Source organism: Hydra vulgaris, chromosome 01 (assembly GCF_038396675.1).
Source record: "Hydra vulgaris chromosome 01, alternate assembly HydraT2T_AEP".
Taxonomy (NCBI): Eukaryota; Metazoa; Cnidaria; class Hydrozoa; order Anthoathecata; family Hydridae; genus Hydra; species Hydra vulgaris.
In genome coordinates, this window is record NC_088920.1 from 21,670,001 (window position 1) to 21,687,347 (window position 17,347).

General features: G+C 28.0%; 1 protein-coding gene across 2 annotated transcripts in view; it reads left to right on the top strand.

The window, feature by feature from the left end:
* Positions 1-17,347, top strand: part of LOC136075201 (uncharacterized) — a 43,306-nt gene that overhangs the window by 25,496 nt on the left and 463 nt on the right. Inside the window, exons 5-13 of one of the 2 annotated variants that reach the window (XM_065787670.1) lie at positions 7,668-7,736; positions 7,813-7,884; positions 8,063-8,137; positions 11,552-11,623; positions 12,326-12,498; positions 12,630-12,782; positions 13,734-13,916; positions 15,587-15,740; positions 16,824-17,280. In XM_065787670.1, coding sequence (XP_065643742.1) covers positions 7,668-7,736; positions 7,813-7,884; positions 8,063-8,137; positions 11,552-11,623; positions 12,326-12,498; positions 12,630-12,782; positions 13,734-13,916; positions 15,587-15,740; positions 16,824-17,280 — 1,408 coding nt within the window. The remainder of the gene's footprint in view (positions 1-7,667; positions 7,737-7,812; positions 7,885-8,062; positions 8,138-11,551; positions 11,624-12,325; positions 12,499-12,629; positions 12,783-13,733; positions 13,917-15,586; positions 15,741-16,823; positions 17,281-17,347) is intronic. The other variant, XM_065787671.1, reaches the window with a different exon arrangement.

Here is a 17,347-nt window from a genome sequence, read left to right on the forward strand (position 1 = left end):
TTTAATAAAATAAAGAAAAGAAAAGAAAAGCAGCAGAAATAAAAATTAAAGAAAAGTCTTTATGAGGAATTTGTACGGAAAATTAACTCAGAAGACTACGTGTTTTGAGTTAATTCTGAATTAAAATAGTTTTGTGGTGATTGCAGTCAAAATCATTATTTGATTATTAAAATTATTTTTATTATTATTTTGTTGTTTTTAAAAAAGCAAAATGGCTATAAGTATGATTTGTGATAAAAAGTAATTTAATGGTATCACAAATCACATTACACTTAAGTTTTACATATTTTTTATTCATCACAAGGCCTGGTAACCAAGGTAAGTCTTGTAACCTTATTAAACATATTTAGCCAGTTGACAAATGTTAGATAATCATATCATAGAAGATGAGTTAAAAACAGAAAACATTAAACAATGTTTAACAACAGAAAACATTTGATAAATACCCAAGTTTACTAATTTATTAATTATAAAATCACAGTTTACCAATTTATTAATTATAAAATTATATATATATATATATATATATATATATATATATATATATATATATATATATATATATATATATATATATATATATATGTATATATATATAAAATATATATATATGTGTGTGTATATATATATATATATATATATATATATATATATATATATATATATATATATATATATATATATATATATATATATATATATATATATATATATATATATATATATAAGGGTGCATTAAACGCCCCAAGGTTTTTAAATATCCTTGTACCCATTTTTAAAAGTTTCCTTTTGGACCAAAATGGTATAATATAAAATATTTCTTACTTATATTAACATTTAGGGGGTCCTCCAGTCATTTGAAAAATTCGCATTTACCTATCATAGACTATAAATTGTTATTAATTTCTTTAACGGTTTTTCATGTTTAAGTTTGAAATAAATAATGTTAATTTAGTTTAATAATACTATATCTTTGATTATTATATCCTTGCTGTCTGCATTTGACTGAATTAAATATTTTTGGACTTCCTTATAAGAGAGAAAAATCTGGGATTTTTTTTAGCACAGAGAAGAGCTGTTTAAGTGAAGCAAAGAGCAGATGAAGAAGGAGAAGAAATCGCAACTTGAAGCCTATTAGATACAGATATTAGCGATGAAGATGAATGTGACATGAATTTTGAGACTCCGAAGACAAGTAAAAGATGCCATCACCGTTCCTCACACACTGGGATATCTGCATTTATTCCTCATGATATATTGAAATGTCCCAGACTTGTTGCTTTAGCAACACGCTTGAATATGTCTGCAGCTTAACAAGCAACATTTACAGCAGCTTTGATTGAAGAGTCACAAGGCAACAGTTCTAATGTGTCTACTTCTTATGCTACTGCAGATGCAGACAGATCCCGGAGAAATGTTATTCAGCAATTGGCAGAAGACCATAAAGAACAATGGATTACACCAGATTTGGCAACTCTTCATTGGGACTCAAAGTTGATGACTTCTTTAACTGATAAGAACATGTCTGAAGAACAACTTTGTATTATGGTTGGAAATGCAGAAAATTTGAAGCTACTTGGCGTTCCAATATATCCATCTGGCGAAGAAAGCTCAGGCAACAAAATAGCTAATCTAACACTTGATCTGTTAAATTTCTGGCATTTTACAGAGTCAATTGTCAACATGACATTTGACACAACTGCCTCAAACACAGGCCACATTTCTGCAGCATATGTGACAATCCAACAAAGACTTGGTAAAGCCTTGCTATGGTCTGACTGTCACCATCATATTGGGGAAGTTGTGCTTTCACATGTATTTGAAGATCTTAAAATTGAGACTTCCAGATCACCTAATGTAGTTCTTTTTTCAAAATTCCAAAAGAATTTTAGTTTTATATGCAAAACATTTAAGAAATCGTCTCTAACGCGCTTTGACTCGACAAAGTCTTACAGTCAAGAAGCCAAAACTTTTCTTTCCTCGTGCAACTCTGAAGTCCTTAGGGCTACTCAAGCTGAGCTTAAACTGAGGTCTGATGATTACAAGGAGTTTATTTATCTATGCACACTTTTCTTAGACACAGAGGATACAGAAGACAGCGTTATCACCTTTAACAGACTGGGTGCATTACACAAGGCAAGATGGATGGCCAAACTAATCTAATCTATCACAATATGCCTGTTGCAACAGCATATTAACGATCTTCCTCGAGGGAGTGTTACAACCGCCTACCAAGTGCAAAAAATATATGATTTTGTTGTATTTGTGACGCGTCTACAGCACATGGTGGATGACATGCTCATCAGCTGCAGATGCTCCTTGGAACGATCTTCAGCTCTTTGCAAACTTTTTCAATATGAAGCAGTAAATGCTAATATTGCAAAGAGTGCCATACGTGCGTTTCAGTTATGTGGTATCTAACTGCAGAAATGGTGCCTCTGGCTCTATTTAGCCATTTTACACCATGCGCTGAGAAACGTCTGCTGGTCGACCAGTTGCTTGAAATTCAACCAGCCGCACCTGTTACATCCCCAAGAGAACGATATGGGACAGGTTTTGGAAAGCCACAGTTCCCTTCTAAAGAAGATATCACATTATCAACTATACTGACAGATTTTGTTCTATTAGATTCATGGTTTACGTTTTACGCACTAAAACTTCAGCTAAGCTTCTTAAAGGAAGATGTTTCTCGCTGGCCTGAATCTGGAGCATATCAAGCTTCAATCACTAATATTCAAGCAATAAATGTCATTAATGACTGTGCAGAAAGAAGGATTAAGCTTAGCAGTGACGTTTTAATAGCTGCCAAGAATGAAGCAGTGTACCAAAACAAATTGCAAGTGATCAAAAAGGATCGTCAAAGGCAACCAGATTTAAGAAAATGAAGCTAAAGTTGATAGAAGCAACTAACTATGCACTGTAAACTATTACTACTGTATTTTTAACTTTACTGACAATAAGTAAGCACTAAATAATTTAATAAAAATTAAAAATATAATGTTTTCCAGCTGTTTTTCTTGTTATAATTGTCGCATAATACATTATTCGCTATGTTAATCTATATACAAAACTTTGCATCAATGGAGGACCCCTTAAACATTGACTTAGAAAACTGAAATTTTCACACAAAAGCTTAAAACAATATTTGGAAAAAAATTAATTTAGATACAGTCAAATTTTTTAATGTTTACAAAAGCATAGGGTGTTTGATGCACCCTAATATATATATATGTATATATATATATATATATATATATATATATATATATATATATATATATATATATATATATATATATATATATATATATATATATATATATATATAATATATATATATATATATATAAAAAGTAATATACAAATGTATATATAATATATATATAAAGTATGAATTTAAATTTAAATTTTTTCGATGTTTAACAAAAAGTTAAAGAAATTTTAAATATTTTGAAAACATTTTATGCTAAAAGCTATAAAGAGGTTACAATATAATAAATAATAATAATATAATATATAATTAAATATATATAAATAAATAGAAATAATAAATAAGAACTTTGTTAGGCAAGTTTACTGAAATCCTTTAGTTCAGCAATGGATTGCATTGCATTGTTGGTTTTGTGTGCTGAGTTGAAAACAAAAGTTATGGGGTTAAGTACATTATTGGTGAAACACTGTTTTGTTTTTGACATAAAATACTTGGATCAAAGGTTGATGGTATTACATTTATTGTATTTGTTTTGTTGTATCAACATTACTATATCATTATATGTGATGTTGTCAACAAGAGGATGAATACATTGTCAATTTACTAACCGTACTTTGGGGTACCACAAGTTAAAAAAAAATTAATTTGTATGTGTGTGTATATATATATATATATATATATATATATATATATATATATATATATATATATATATATATATATATATTTATTTATTTATTTATTATGGTTGTTCAAAAAGTGTTAAATTGCCCAAAATCTTGACAACTTAAACTTTTCTAGGATATATTAGCCCTGTGATAAGCAGTTTTTTTTTACAGCAAAACTCTAGCATACCCAAGGCATGTCAAGTTTTATTATGTGTAATATCAGATATATACATATACTAAACATGTATGTATTTTCAGAAAAAACAATGATTTTCTGAAAGCACTGATTTTTTTCCCTGTTTAATTAGTGGTTGATAGAGTTTTGTTAAATCATTTGTTTCTAGAACATTGAATAGGATCCAAGATACTGTTTAATACTGATAGATGTTTTTTATTTGCAGATATTGTTAAACGGTGTTTGGGAAGGGAGGAGTCCCAGTGTTATCATTTTTTCAGTTACATACCAGGTATGTCTTCCAATGAAAGTCAAAGCCCTATCACTCACCTTTTTTTCAACTTGTTCCTTAAAAATTGTAAGATCTTTAATCAGATTTAAGCCATTCCTTGGTGCAATTGCAACATTTGTGCAAGAAAGCCAGTTTTTGACATAAATCACAAATGCAAACTGGATAAATTGCTCAAGTTTTTCAGAAAAGTCTGTTGAGTAGTTTAACTATTTTTTGATCAAAATTATCATTGCATTGTACAAAAGTATGGCAATCACCGGCTTTGTGGGAAGAACCAGGTTTCAAGAAAAAAAATCATGCAGTGGCTTTTCTCCAAGTAAAATTGATGTCATTTGCAAAGCTCAAATTAATTACTTCTAGGTTGCTTTGCCTTGTTTGAGAGTTTGTCCAGGACATAATTGCACACATCGTTCTTCTTCATCATCAGCCATTGGTCTTGAACTTCAAGTGAAGCAAAAGCTTTTCTACTGTCTTGTCAACTTTATCCCACTCAGTTTGCTCTTGAACATTTAAAAAACTGGTGATCTATTTTTTCCAAACAACAACTCCCATCTTCCTTTGATCAAGATTTCTTGAAAATAATGCTTGTAAGCAAAGTAGAGTTTTACCTATCAAGCTATTTTTCAATGACAACTGCAGTGCCATGAATGCATCCAGTATTGCTGTTGTATACCAGCAAGTAAAAGCAACTGTTTTTTCAACATTCTACAAATGCATTCATTGGTTTGTGAGTCAGCTGTTTCTGATATAAGTTTTAATTTCCATATAAGTTTTAATTTCTGATATAAAGTTTTAAATTCCAATAATCCTTCTTTTTAGACAATCTGGGTGTTTCCCTAAAGAATAACAGCAAATCTGACTGGGAGTTTTCCTTCAGTATTTGCTTAAAAATTTTCCCTAGGAATCCCTTGGAAGAGCAGAGTACTCTGGTGGATAAATCTTTCCCTGATATGTAATGCTTCTTTTTTTTTTTAAAATTTCTTGCAGGTGCACTCCACAGTTTATTTACTAAGAGATGAATCATCTTTTGAGACTCCTGCTTTTGTCTAGACTTTTACCTAAGAAAATGTGTTGCTTAATTGTGGGATATTTTAGCTCAATCAGCTGCTGCAACAGTTTTAGGGTCGTCAAAATTGTTTTTATTTTTTACAAAAAAGAAACCTTTTTAGATTTCCTTGTTTGATACTATGTTGGTGTTGGAAGAAAGTCTTGTGAATCATTTTCTGTTTCAGAATTTTCTTCTCCTTTATCTTAAATTTCTTGATGAAGCACCTGATTGGCACTTTTTTTTTTGCTCTTGATTTTTCTGAACTTAAAGTTGTTCATTTCTAATTATTTTCCTTATTATAATCTTTGAATACCTCTTTTCAGTCCCAGTTTCCCAAAATTTTCCCAAGTTCCCAGTTTCCCAAATATATCTTTCTAGTTGATCTTTGATATAGCAAAAAGTAAATAAATTCATTTCTGGAGGTACAGATCACTTTTGCTCATTCTGAATTGCTTCAATGGCATTTGCAACAGAGAAGCCACAGACCTTAGCAACCTTTTCTTTGAATTCTTATTGTTTTATTATTTTCACTTTCAGATTGCTTATATCAGGGAGGTCCATTTTAGAAAAACGTTTTCATGAGCATTTTGTCTTTACATAAGTTAGAAGTTACATAAGTTAAACCTTGTCATAGAAACGTTTGCCTCATCCACTACATGATATGCAATAGAAATATTTGAAATATTTCTGACTTTAGGATCTTGTGTCTTATAGAGCATTCTTGATAAAATAAAAGAGTGTTTCCAGAAAATCTCATACTTTATTAACAAGAAGTCATTTTTCTCTACTTTTTCTTAATGTTTAAGTGATTGTGTTTTTTTGCTTCACTAGGTTTGTGGAAGCCAATTTGTGCGCTGTTTTGGTCTAATTAATGTGTAAACCCCACATACCATATCCTTATATATATATTATAGAAACATGTAAAAATTTCTAAATTTGGATCCTTCTAGAACCTTCAAAACATTATTGGAACATTCTAGAGTATTCAAAATTTGAAAAGTTACTTTTATATGCTAAAACTAAGTTTTAATTATGATTTCAAATACATTGAAAATGACAAAAAAAAAACTTTATTTAAATTTTAAATAAAATAAAAATGACAAAAAGAACATTTTATTTAAGTTCAGAATAACTACTTTACACTATGTTCTGAATCCTTTAATTTATTTGAGTCCTTCCAACTTAAGCAACAACTTTTGTAAATGAAAACATATTTTTTGTGATTTAAGAGCTAATAATAGTGTTTGCAATATCATAAAACACAAGGGCACAAGGTAAAAGGCCAGGTAAGGTAGGGCCAAAGCACCTTTACCAAAAGACACCTAAAGTTTAAGAACACAAAGTTTTTTCCAGTTTTTAAAGCATAACTTCTCATTAACTTTCACAAGCTAACTGAAATCTTTACAAAATGTTCTTTATATTCAATTCACAAACCACAGAAATTACAATATGCAACAGTTAATTAAATTTGTTTGAAAGACTTCTGTGTAATAGCTTAAAACAGCATCATAGCCCGGAATTAAATCAAGTTATTATAAATAAAATTAAAGTCCAAAATATTTGTGGATTTTAATAGTTTAACCAATTTATTTACCTTAATATATTTTAATAGATTATTAGTAAAAATATTTGTGAAGTTTTAAAGTAATTTGTAATAATAATTTTATAATTTACTACTTTTTGATATTAAGGACAACCTCAGAATTTTAAAACTTAGTTTTATATACTATTTCAAGTAAATTAAAAAATGGCAAAACAAAATTATTAAAATAAAAACAGCAAAACAAAAATTCTGAATAAAATAATTAAAACAAAAGCGGTATTCATAATACACACATACATACACTTTTGTAGATTTAAGTTAGCACCGTCCTAATATATTTTGCACACTTAAGGTTTTAAAATACGAACTTGAATCCATACTTTTATTTTATAAAAAGAAGAAACAAACGAATAATAAACTTTTTTTTTCCATAATAAAAGACCTTCATATCTAGATTGTACCTGCACTGGAGCCCCACTGATGCCTATTTCAATATGGTGACAATATGGCACCTTCAATGGCATTTAATGCCATTAAAGATACCGTATTGTGTGTGTGTATTTATGTATGGATGTATGTATGTATATGTATGTATGTATGTATGTATGTATGGTTGTATGTATGCATGTATGTATGTATGTATGTATGTATGTATGTATGTATGTATGTATGTATGATACATATCATGATCCTGTGATATATTTTTTTGCAGTAATTTATTTGTTTTTAGAGATCTTTCTAACAATCCAATCAAAGACTATGGAAGTGGCTTATTTGATTCAAAACACCTGAAGTCAATGTAAGGTTTAGTTTTTTTGGGATAAATTTAAAGAGGTTATGAAATTAAATCTCCCATTATAATCTCTTTTCATTAGAAATCTATCAAACACAAAATTAACATATTTGGATAAGAGTTTTTTTGATACAGTTCCAGACATAAATGAGCTGTGAGTGTTTTTTTATGAATGCTGTATAAATTTAATTAAGTTAAACACTTTAAATTTAATTTTTTTTTAATTTTTTTATTTTGATTTTAAAAGTGTATAAAGTTTAATTGTTTTCTATAATTTTTATAAGAATTTTTTCAACATTTATTTTTTTTTAATAAAGTTTTTTTGTTTTTAGAATTTTAAACAACCTTCCACTTGAACAACCTGTTGAAATAGATACATTTGCTTCATTGGTTGCTCTCATTAATTTGTTAGCATTTGATTATTTTAGTGTGTGTGTGTGTATATATATATATATATATATATATATATATATATATATATATATATATATATATATATATATATATATATATATATATATATATATATATATATATATATATATATATATATATATATATATATTATATATATATATATATATATATGTATATATATATATATATACATATATATATATATATATATATGTGTGTGTGTGTGTGTGTGTGTGTACATTAGGATAATGACTTTTTATATATTATGTACATTAGGGTTATGACTTTTTGACTTTTTTTAAATAAAAAAAAATTCTGTGTCATAAATCGATGAACTTTTGTTAGAAAACATTGAAAACATATTCAATTTTTCTAGGTTGTAAAAAAAGGTCAAATAAAATTACGAATCATCATTTATTTAATCTTGTTATATGGTTTCCAAGAAAGATCGGAAGTAAGAGTTAATCCTAGAAGATGAAAGTGGATGACTCATCGAGTACATTACCGTTCATAAATATAAGAACATCTAAATTATTACTACAATGATTGGCTGAAAAAAATTGAGTTTTAACTGAATTGAAGTTCACCAGCCCCTGTGAGCCCCATGCTATAGCAAAAGTGAGATCCTTTTCAAACTTAAATGCCCCCTCCAAGCAAGCAAATAGTGTTGGCTTCTTATCAGGACAAGAATAAATGGTAGTATCATCAGCAAACAATGCCACCTTAGATGTGAGAATATCTGGAAGATCGTTAATGTAAATTAAAAATAATATAGGGCCAAGAACCTTGAGGAACCCCTGAAGTTACAGAATAAGAAGAGTGCTATCCATCGAGGATAACTTCTTTACTATGACTGGAAAGGAAGGATTCAGTAATCTTAAAGATGTTACCAGATACACTATAAGAAGAAAGCTTATGGAGAAGACCAGCATGCCAAACTTTATCGAAAGCTTTAGAAATGTCAAGAGCGATGGCCTTAACCTCTCTACCTTTATCTAATACACAATAAAACCTATCAGTTATTACTGTTAGCAAATCAGCTGTAAAACGAGAAGATCGAAATCCATATTGATGGTCAGAAAGACAGTTATTAGATTCAAGATGAGAGATTAAGTGTTTGTTAATTAAAGATTCAAAAACCTTGCTTATGATAGGAAGAAGACTAATGGGACGGTAGTAAGACCAATCAGATTGCTCTTTAGAATTTTTGAAAATAGGGATAACAGATGTTGCTCTCCAGCAGGCTGGAAAACAAGACTCGGATAAGCACTTGTTGAATAGTTTTGAAAGTATAGGCGACAGCTCCAGGGAATACTTCTGCAAGACTATGACAGGTATGTTGTCCAGACCACAAGCTGTAAAAAAGTCTAAGCAGGAAATCACTTTAGATACAGAAGCTGGAGTGATACGAATGTCAAGCAATGGATCAACCTGTTTGATGGCTATATAAGGTAGAACGCAACTAGTGGAATCAAGAAATGATATTGATGAAAAGTTATTAGCAAACAATTCAGCTTTGTCTTAAGGTGAGGTGACAAAGTCTGAACCACACAAGAGAGGTGGAATTAAAGATTTGCCCTTATTATTGGTGCTATTAAAGATTCTCCAGAAGTAATGAGAGCCTAATTTTTGTTATGAAATACAAGATTTCATGACCTGAGAATAGTGGGCTTTGGTGTTAGACAAAACCTTTTTACAATAGTTTCTAGCAGTAATAAATATAGGCGTTGGCAGGAATGGCGGGCTTTAGCAAATGCCTGTCTCCACACAAAAATGTCTTGGCAAAGTATAACCTTTTTGGTAAAAAAATTTTAAATATGTTGATGTTTTTTATTTAGTTAAATATTCCAACATGTTAACAAATACTTTTAATCAAGAAACTCCACCTTAAATATTTAAGTACAAAAACATTTTGGAATGGGTGGAAAGTTTACGTGATTAACTTTCCAAAACTAAACAATAATTAGATGAAATTTAAAATCTGTTGATGAATTTAAATTTTGGTATAAAATAGTAAAATAAAATATTATTAGCTTATTTTATTCACATCTAAACAGGGGATGGGGTGCAGATATTTATTGGTTTTTTTGATAGATTTTCTCTCATTTGCCATAAGCATGAACATACTTATGTTTAGAGGTAACCTAACGACTTAAAGTGCTTTAGGTCAAACACTAAAAATCGTGTGGGCACTCAGAGACATTCATGGGCAATCCATGGACAAATTCAAAAAACTATTTCAAACTAATTCAAATAACTAATTCTCACCTCCTGAATTTTTTAGTTGCAAAAACTATTTTTTCATATAGCCAGTAACAAATTAGTTATTTTATAAATTTATGTTGTATGTTGTTTTATAAAGTTATGTTGTCCATATGTTTTAAAGATTTAATTTTTTATTCTTTAATTAATGTTTTCATTTTTACAATGCACTTACTTAAAATATTGTGATTTTCACGTTTCTTTTTACCTCCAAAAAAAAACTTTGAAAAATAATTTTTAGTTGAATGTTGCTTTGAAATACCTACCACATAAAATCACTCTATAATTTTTTTTTTAATTTTAAATTTCTTTAAAGTTTAACATACCCTAATGCCCATAGCATTAACTCAGGTTAATGCTATGGGCATTAACCTGAGTTAATGCTATGGGCATTAACCTGAGTTAATGCTATGGGCATTAGGGCTACAACATTTTTAACTCAAAGCAATATTGGTATATCTAAACTAGTTACTAAGGGTTGGGATGTAACATCTGTCAGATCTCAAACATCTGAATGGTGTCATCACTTTATTAGAATTGAAACTAAAACAAACTGTCTGTCAAAACAAGCTGTCTGTCAAAACAAGCCGTCTAGTTTATCTGCCAAATATATGCCAATCAACTGGCTTTTTAATCAACTTTTTGCATTAAGACAAATAATGTTTTTATAACAAAAGTCAGTTTTATACACAGAAAAATGTATCAGCTAATTGATATAAACTATATAATAGAGTATATCAACTCCATAACATTTAATTTAAATTATAAATTTTAAGTTGTATGTTATGGATTATGGAACTTGTTTAAAAAATACTGGTGGAACCCTGTTTTTCATATAAAAAAAGCTCTGCTACTCCATTAAAATTTTTAAAGTTGTTTTATATATTTATATATATATATATATATATATATATATATATATATATATATATATATATATATATATATACACACACACACATATACACAGTGCTCGAAGTGGAGAAAAAAAAGTAACGGGATGGTATTCAGTAAATTAAAAATACAATCGATCCCACCTCACTTCAAGCACTGCATATACATATACATACACAAACATACTTTAACCAAAATAATCTTCTTTTTTTTTTTTTGTCTTGTATGAAAAAAACTTTTTATTTTAGAGAGTTAAGGCGTAGCAATTTACAAGAGTTTCCAGAGAGCATTGTTTTGCATTTGCCAATGTTACAATCTCTGTAAGTTGGTCTGTTTTTGTGCTTTTTTTTTTTTTTTTTACTTAACATAAGTATATTTTGCTTTTACTCATGTTTTTGTCGTTTTAAAATTTTACAACATTTATTTTACTTGCTTTCTTGTCGGTTATTTTTTTTTTTTTTGGTGTCCACCCAAAACAAACACAAGGTCAGTGGTAATAATAAAAAAAAAATAAAAGAAATCATTTTAAAAAGCAATTAAAACAAGCAATGCCAAACATACTTTGGTTAGCGTAAATAAAAGAAATCGTTAAAAAAAGTAATTAAAACAAACAATAAACTACAAACTTTTAGCATTTTAGTTTAGTGTAAATAAACTTTCTTAGCAGACTAAAAAGTAAGTAATTAAAATTATATTAAAAAAACTTTTCAAAAACAACATTTTAAAAATGGACTAAAAAGTAAAAAATAAACTACTTCATGGGCCCCAAGGACTTTGTGTACATACACTATCTGAAATATACATTAAAGTCAATGACTGAAAATGTTGGGCACCAATAGGAACGAGTTGTACTTAGTTGCCCAACATTTTCAGCCATTAACTTTAATGTATATTTCAGGTTGTGTACGTACACAAAGTCCTTGGGTCCCATGAAGTAGTTTATTTTTTACTTTTTAGTCCATTTTTAAAATGTTGTTTTTAAAAAGTTTTTTCTATATATATATTTTTTATTTTTCTTTAAGAAATATTTTTGACAATGTTTTTACGTGTGGATGCTCAATATTATGGCTTTATAAGGAAAGTTGGATTCAGCGGTTTTGGTTAAACGATATCAATTTTCATCAATTTTTGTGCAGAGACAAAATAACTTTTCATTTATATTATTTGTCAAAAACAAATAGTTCAGAGATTTGCAGTAGGTTTTAATTTTATCTTGATTATATATAAAGTATATAATAGTTTTAACTATTTAATAAAATATAATGGAGACAAAATTATAATGGAGATAAAATAATATATATAAAATTTATTTGTATATGAAAATAGTTCCAACGTGGAGTGAATGGTCACCATGTCTCTCAACTTGCAGTGATAACTTTAAAGATCAAACTAGAAGTGCAGATTGCATAGTTGAAAATGCCAATTGTAAAGACGGGAAGTTTTATGAAGCGAGAAAATGTGAGGCAAAGGGATGCTCTGGTTAGACAATATCATTTGTTTTAATTATTATTATTGCTTCTTTTATTTTAGTTAATGTATTTATTTTTTTCTATTAAAGTTTTGTTATTACTAATTGGATCTGTGGTGTTGCATTTGAATCAACATCCTCATTACCATACCTCCTGTATTAACTTTTTTAAAGTTGTTTTGTAATATTTTTTTGAAACAACACAGTAGATACTTTCTAGATAGTAGGTACTTTTTCTTCGAGTAGGAAAATGAATCAGTAAAAAATAAATGCTACAATAAAAGGAGAATAATTTTTACTTGAGAATAATTTTATCAAAAAATAGTTGCTGTCATCTCCTTTTTAAAGACTCTTTAACCTGATATATATCTCTTTATATCACTATTGAGATGGTTGATAAGATGCCTAATCGGAAGTCTTAGAGGACATATGTTGCAAATTTGTTAGCAAAGATAACTTGTTGGAAAAAAATTAATTACCCATCAGGGAAAAATAAGAATAAGAATTAGATTATATGCTGCAAACTTTTTAAACAGCAAGTTTTCTGTGAACTTTTTTATTAAATGTACTGCAAACTTGTAAAAGAACAAGTTTGTTGTGTAGTTTGTGAACTTTATAAAAGTCAGATTAAATTTCTAGCACAATTTATAACAAAGGAATATTGACTTGACATTATTTGCATCAGTTTTTGGTTAACTTAAATTTTTGAATGACTGAATGACTCTAATTAAGGAATTATGGAAAATATAGATAAATAGTAGAAATTTTATAGTTATTGTGTTGCTAAGCAATTAAATAGCAATTTTATAGCTAAGTGCAAAAAATGGTTGTTCCAAAAACCAAGAACCAGTTTATTATTATATTATATATAATATTATTGCAATTATTATTTATCCAATTATTATTATAATTACTATTATTGTGTAAAAAATAATAATTTACACCTTTTTTAACTCAATTAGAAATCAGTAATCTAGTCAATGAAGGTTGGTCATTGTGGTCATCATGGTCTCCATGCTCTTCAACCTGTGGGGTAGGTAGAATGTCAAGACAAAGAATATGTAATAATCCTACATTCAGAAGTGATAGGCTGTGCTTTGATGATAGCTTACAATTTGGGCCTTGCATATCTGAACCTTGTCCTAGTAAGTTAAAAATGTGGATTTGATTTATAATAACAATGGTTATTTTTCTAAAGTAATTAGTTAATATATAATAATAGCATAAAATATATAGTTTTTTTATTAATATATTTTTATAGCACAAAAATAATCTACTAATCTCAATAATTAATATTATAATGAAGATAAAACTATAATAGAGATAGAAATAATCTCACATAAACATTACACTCACAAATCTTTTTGTGCAGAACTTTCTGCACTTTTCCTCACTGTATAAAGCTTTGTGCAAAAACTTTATCTCATTGCAAAGTCATGAGGTGGTTAGCTGAAGCTAAAGATAGGTGATTAACTGACGCTAAGATCAAACCCAGATTGCTGCCACACACTTTCCCATAGCCAATGATACATCTCTGACAAATGATCAACAGTATATGAGTAGATAAATTTCCATGTCAGACAATGAATAGGAAATGTGGGTAAACATATTTTTTTGTCTACAATTGGAAAGCACATGTTGCAGACAAAATATTTCTAAAAACCATGTTTTGTGTTTCCCCCATTATTTGAGAGAATGATTACCTTCTATTAATTTTAGTTTTGCAACAAAATTATTTTTAAATTTTGTACTGTGAGCTTTTTAAATTACTGTTGTGATGCTGAATAAACAGATGTTAAGAAAAAAAGTGAACTGATGTGGTTATGTTCTTAGTTAAAAAGGAAAAGTGAACTGATAAGGTTAGGTTCTTGGTTTAGAAGGAAAAGTGAACTGATGAGGTTAAGTTCTTAGTTTAGAAAGGTTTCATGTTTAAAGGTTTCAATCATAAATTTTGTTATCAAACTTTTTTTTGTATGTTTCTCCATTTTTAAAATTTTTACTTTGGTGAGAATTTACGAGCATTGAACAGTTTATGCAGGCTCTAAAAGAAAAAGGGGAGAAATTGCAGAAGTAATAGGAAGACTAGGCAGTTGCTGTTTGCAGGAGATGTTTTAAAAAGGTGTTAAATTAAATGAGTGTTATTGCTCTAGTTTAGTGTTAAATTAAATGAGTGTTATTGTTCAAAGACAAGGAGTTGTGGCAAGAATGCAAATATTTTCCTTCACTAAGTCTTTAATTAAAGCAAAAATTGAAGTAGCGCTTTAACATCAATGAAAATCACAAAAGAACAAATAACTTCCTATTTATTAAATGATTTTTGGAATGAGTTGTTAATGGACAATCTCATCTCACAAAGTGGGTTTTATTAATTCACCAATGCTGTACGCTAAGAGTTAATCAGTTCCATTAATTTAGGTTGTAGTTAAAAGTTGTTATAAGATTGTTATAAGGAGACATTAATAATTAATAACATTGATAACTTTGTTTTGCCCAATAAGTTTGTAGAAATGTGCCAGTAGTGTTAAATATTTAAGACCAAAAAATGTGATTTTTTTAAGTATTTAAAAACCTAACTTGAAAACCATAGGAAACATAGTCTTCATAGTTGTATTTGGTATAACATAAAAGCTAAAAATATTTGTTTTTGGCTTTTTTGCCAAAAAGCTTTGTTTGATGCTACTTTAAAATGTAAATTCAGGTGGTTGCAAACAATGACTTATCTAATTTTCTAAAAACAATGATTCTTATATTTTTCTAAAAGAGTCTGATAAAGGTAAAAAACAAATATAAGTAGAAATGCAATTAATAATTTCAGATAAAACAGAAGGTAAGATGAACTATGCACCGTTAGAACTAAATCAAGCAGGAGATCATGCAAAAGGAGTTTCCAGTAGTGTACATATTGCTATAGGCTTTGGTCTCTTTGGGTTTTTCATTGTTATTGTTGCAGTTTACATAAAGTGCAAAAAGTGAGTACCTTTATTGATTAAAAGACAATAGTTTACATATATGTGTGTGTGTGTGTGTGTGTGTGTGTGTGTGTGTGTGTGTGTGTGTGTGTGTGTGGGGGGGGGTGGGGGGTGTGTGTGTATATATATATATATATATATATATATATATATATATATATATATATATATATATATATATATATATATTAGTATACGTTTTTTTGATTTTTGATTTTCTTTACAGCAAAAAACTTATATCTAGGGTATCATAAAAATGGCAAAAAAAATTTATATAACCATTATACGACTGGCACAAATTTTTTTTTTTCAATAAATTAAGATTAATAGTTTTTTATAACTATTATTTTTCAAGTAGAACAAAATAATGTTATGGTAAATAAAGGGTTGTTATGGTAAACAAAGTAATGTTATGGTAAATAAAGGGTTGTTATGGTAAACAAAGTAATGTTATGGTAAATAAAGGGTTGTTATGGTAAACAAAGTAATGTTATGGAATATATATCTATATATATATATCTATATATATATATATATATATATATATATATATATATATATATATATATATATATATATATATATATATATATATATATATATATATATATATATAAATATATATATATATATGGATTTATATATAATAAAATAACACTGGTTTTTTTAAATAAAAAATATTTTTAGAGGTGCCTTAAGACCCTTAAACATTGGTCCCTAATAATAATACAAATTTTTTTTTCCAAAAGTTTGTTTTGTTGGGTCTCAAATGAAGCAAAAATATATAAAAGTTTCAAAAATAAACATCATTTTTTTTAAAAAAAACATTATTTTAGATTTTACTGCCTAGACATTTTTTCAACCAAAAATAAAAAATATTTACTAAGTTTTTTAGTTATAATTTTTTTATTGATGTTTTTAAAATAATTATTATTTTTGAAGTTTTTATATAAATTCGCTTCTTTTGAATATATATATATATATATATATATATATATATATATATATATATATATATATATATATATATATATATATATATATATATATATATATATAATTCGAATACTTTCATCATTTAAGTCGCATACATATTGGCAAAGGAGCGTTTAGCAAATCACCTGAAAAAGACTTTTCTAACTTAGTCTCATCAAGCACAAAAAGTTTTTTAAAAGATAAATGGAAGTTTCTTTACAAAAATAAAGATAACATTCCTCCTGTACCTGGAAAGTTTAGAGGTTTTTTTCCGACCTATGCTGAAGATTCTTCAAATACTGCAAAAATTATTCCTCGAAGGCCCCTTGAAGACGACTCCAGTATTCCTGAACACATCAGAGCGATGCAGATTCAATCTCGAAGTCAGTTTATTCAAAATAAAGTTTCTGATACTCATCTGAATAACCCATTGCAAAGACCTCAACCACTACCACAACAACCTCAACCGCTACCACCACGAGTATCCTCAGAAGGAATGTACTGTACTGTCAATGAATCAGCAGGTCCTTCTCGCATTGCACATCGTCATTCAGAAACAATTGAGGTAATTATTAGTTTTTACTTTTGTTCCTTTTAACGAAACTTTCGAAAACAAATAAATTATCGAAACT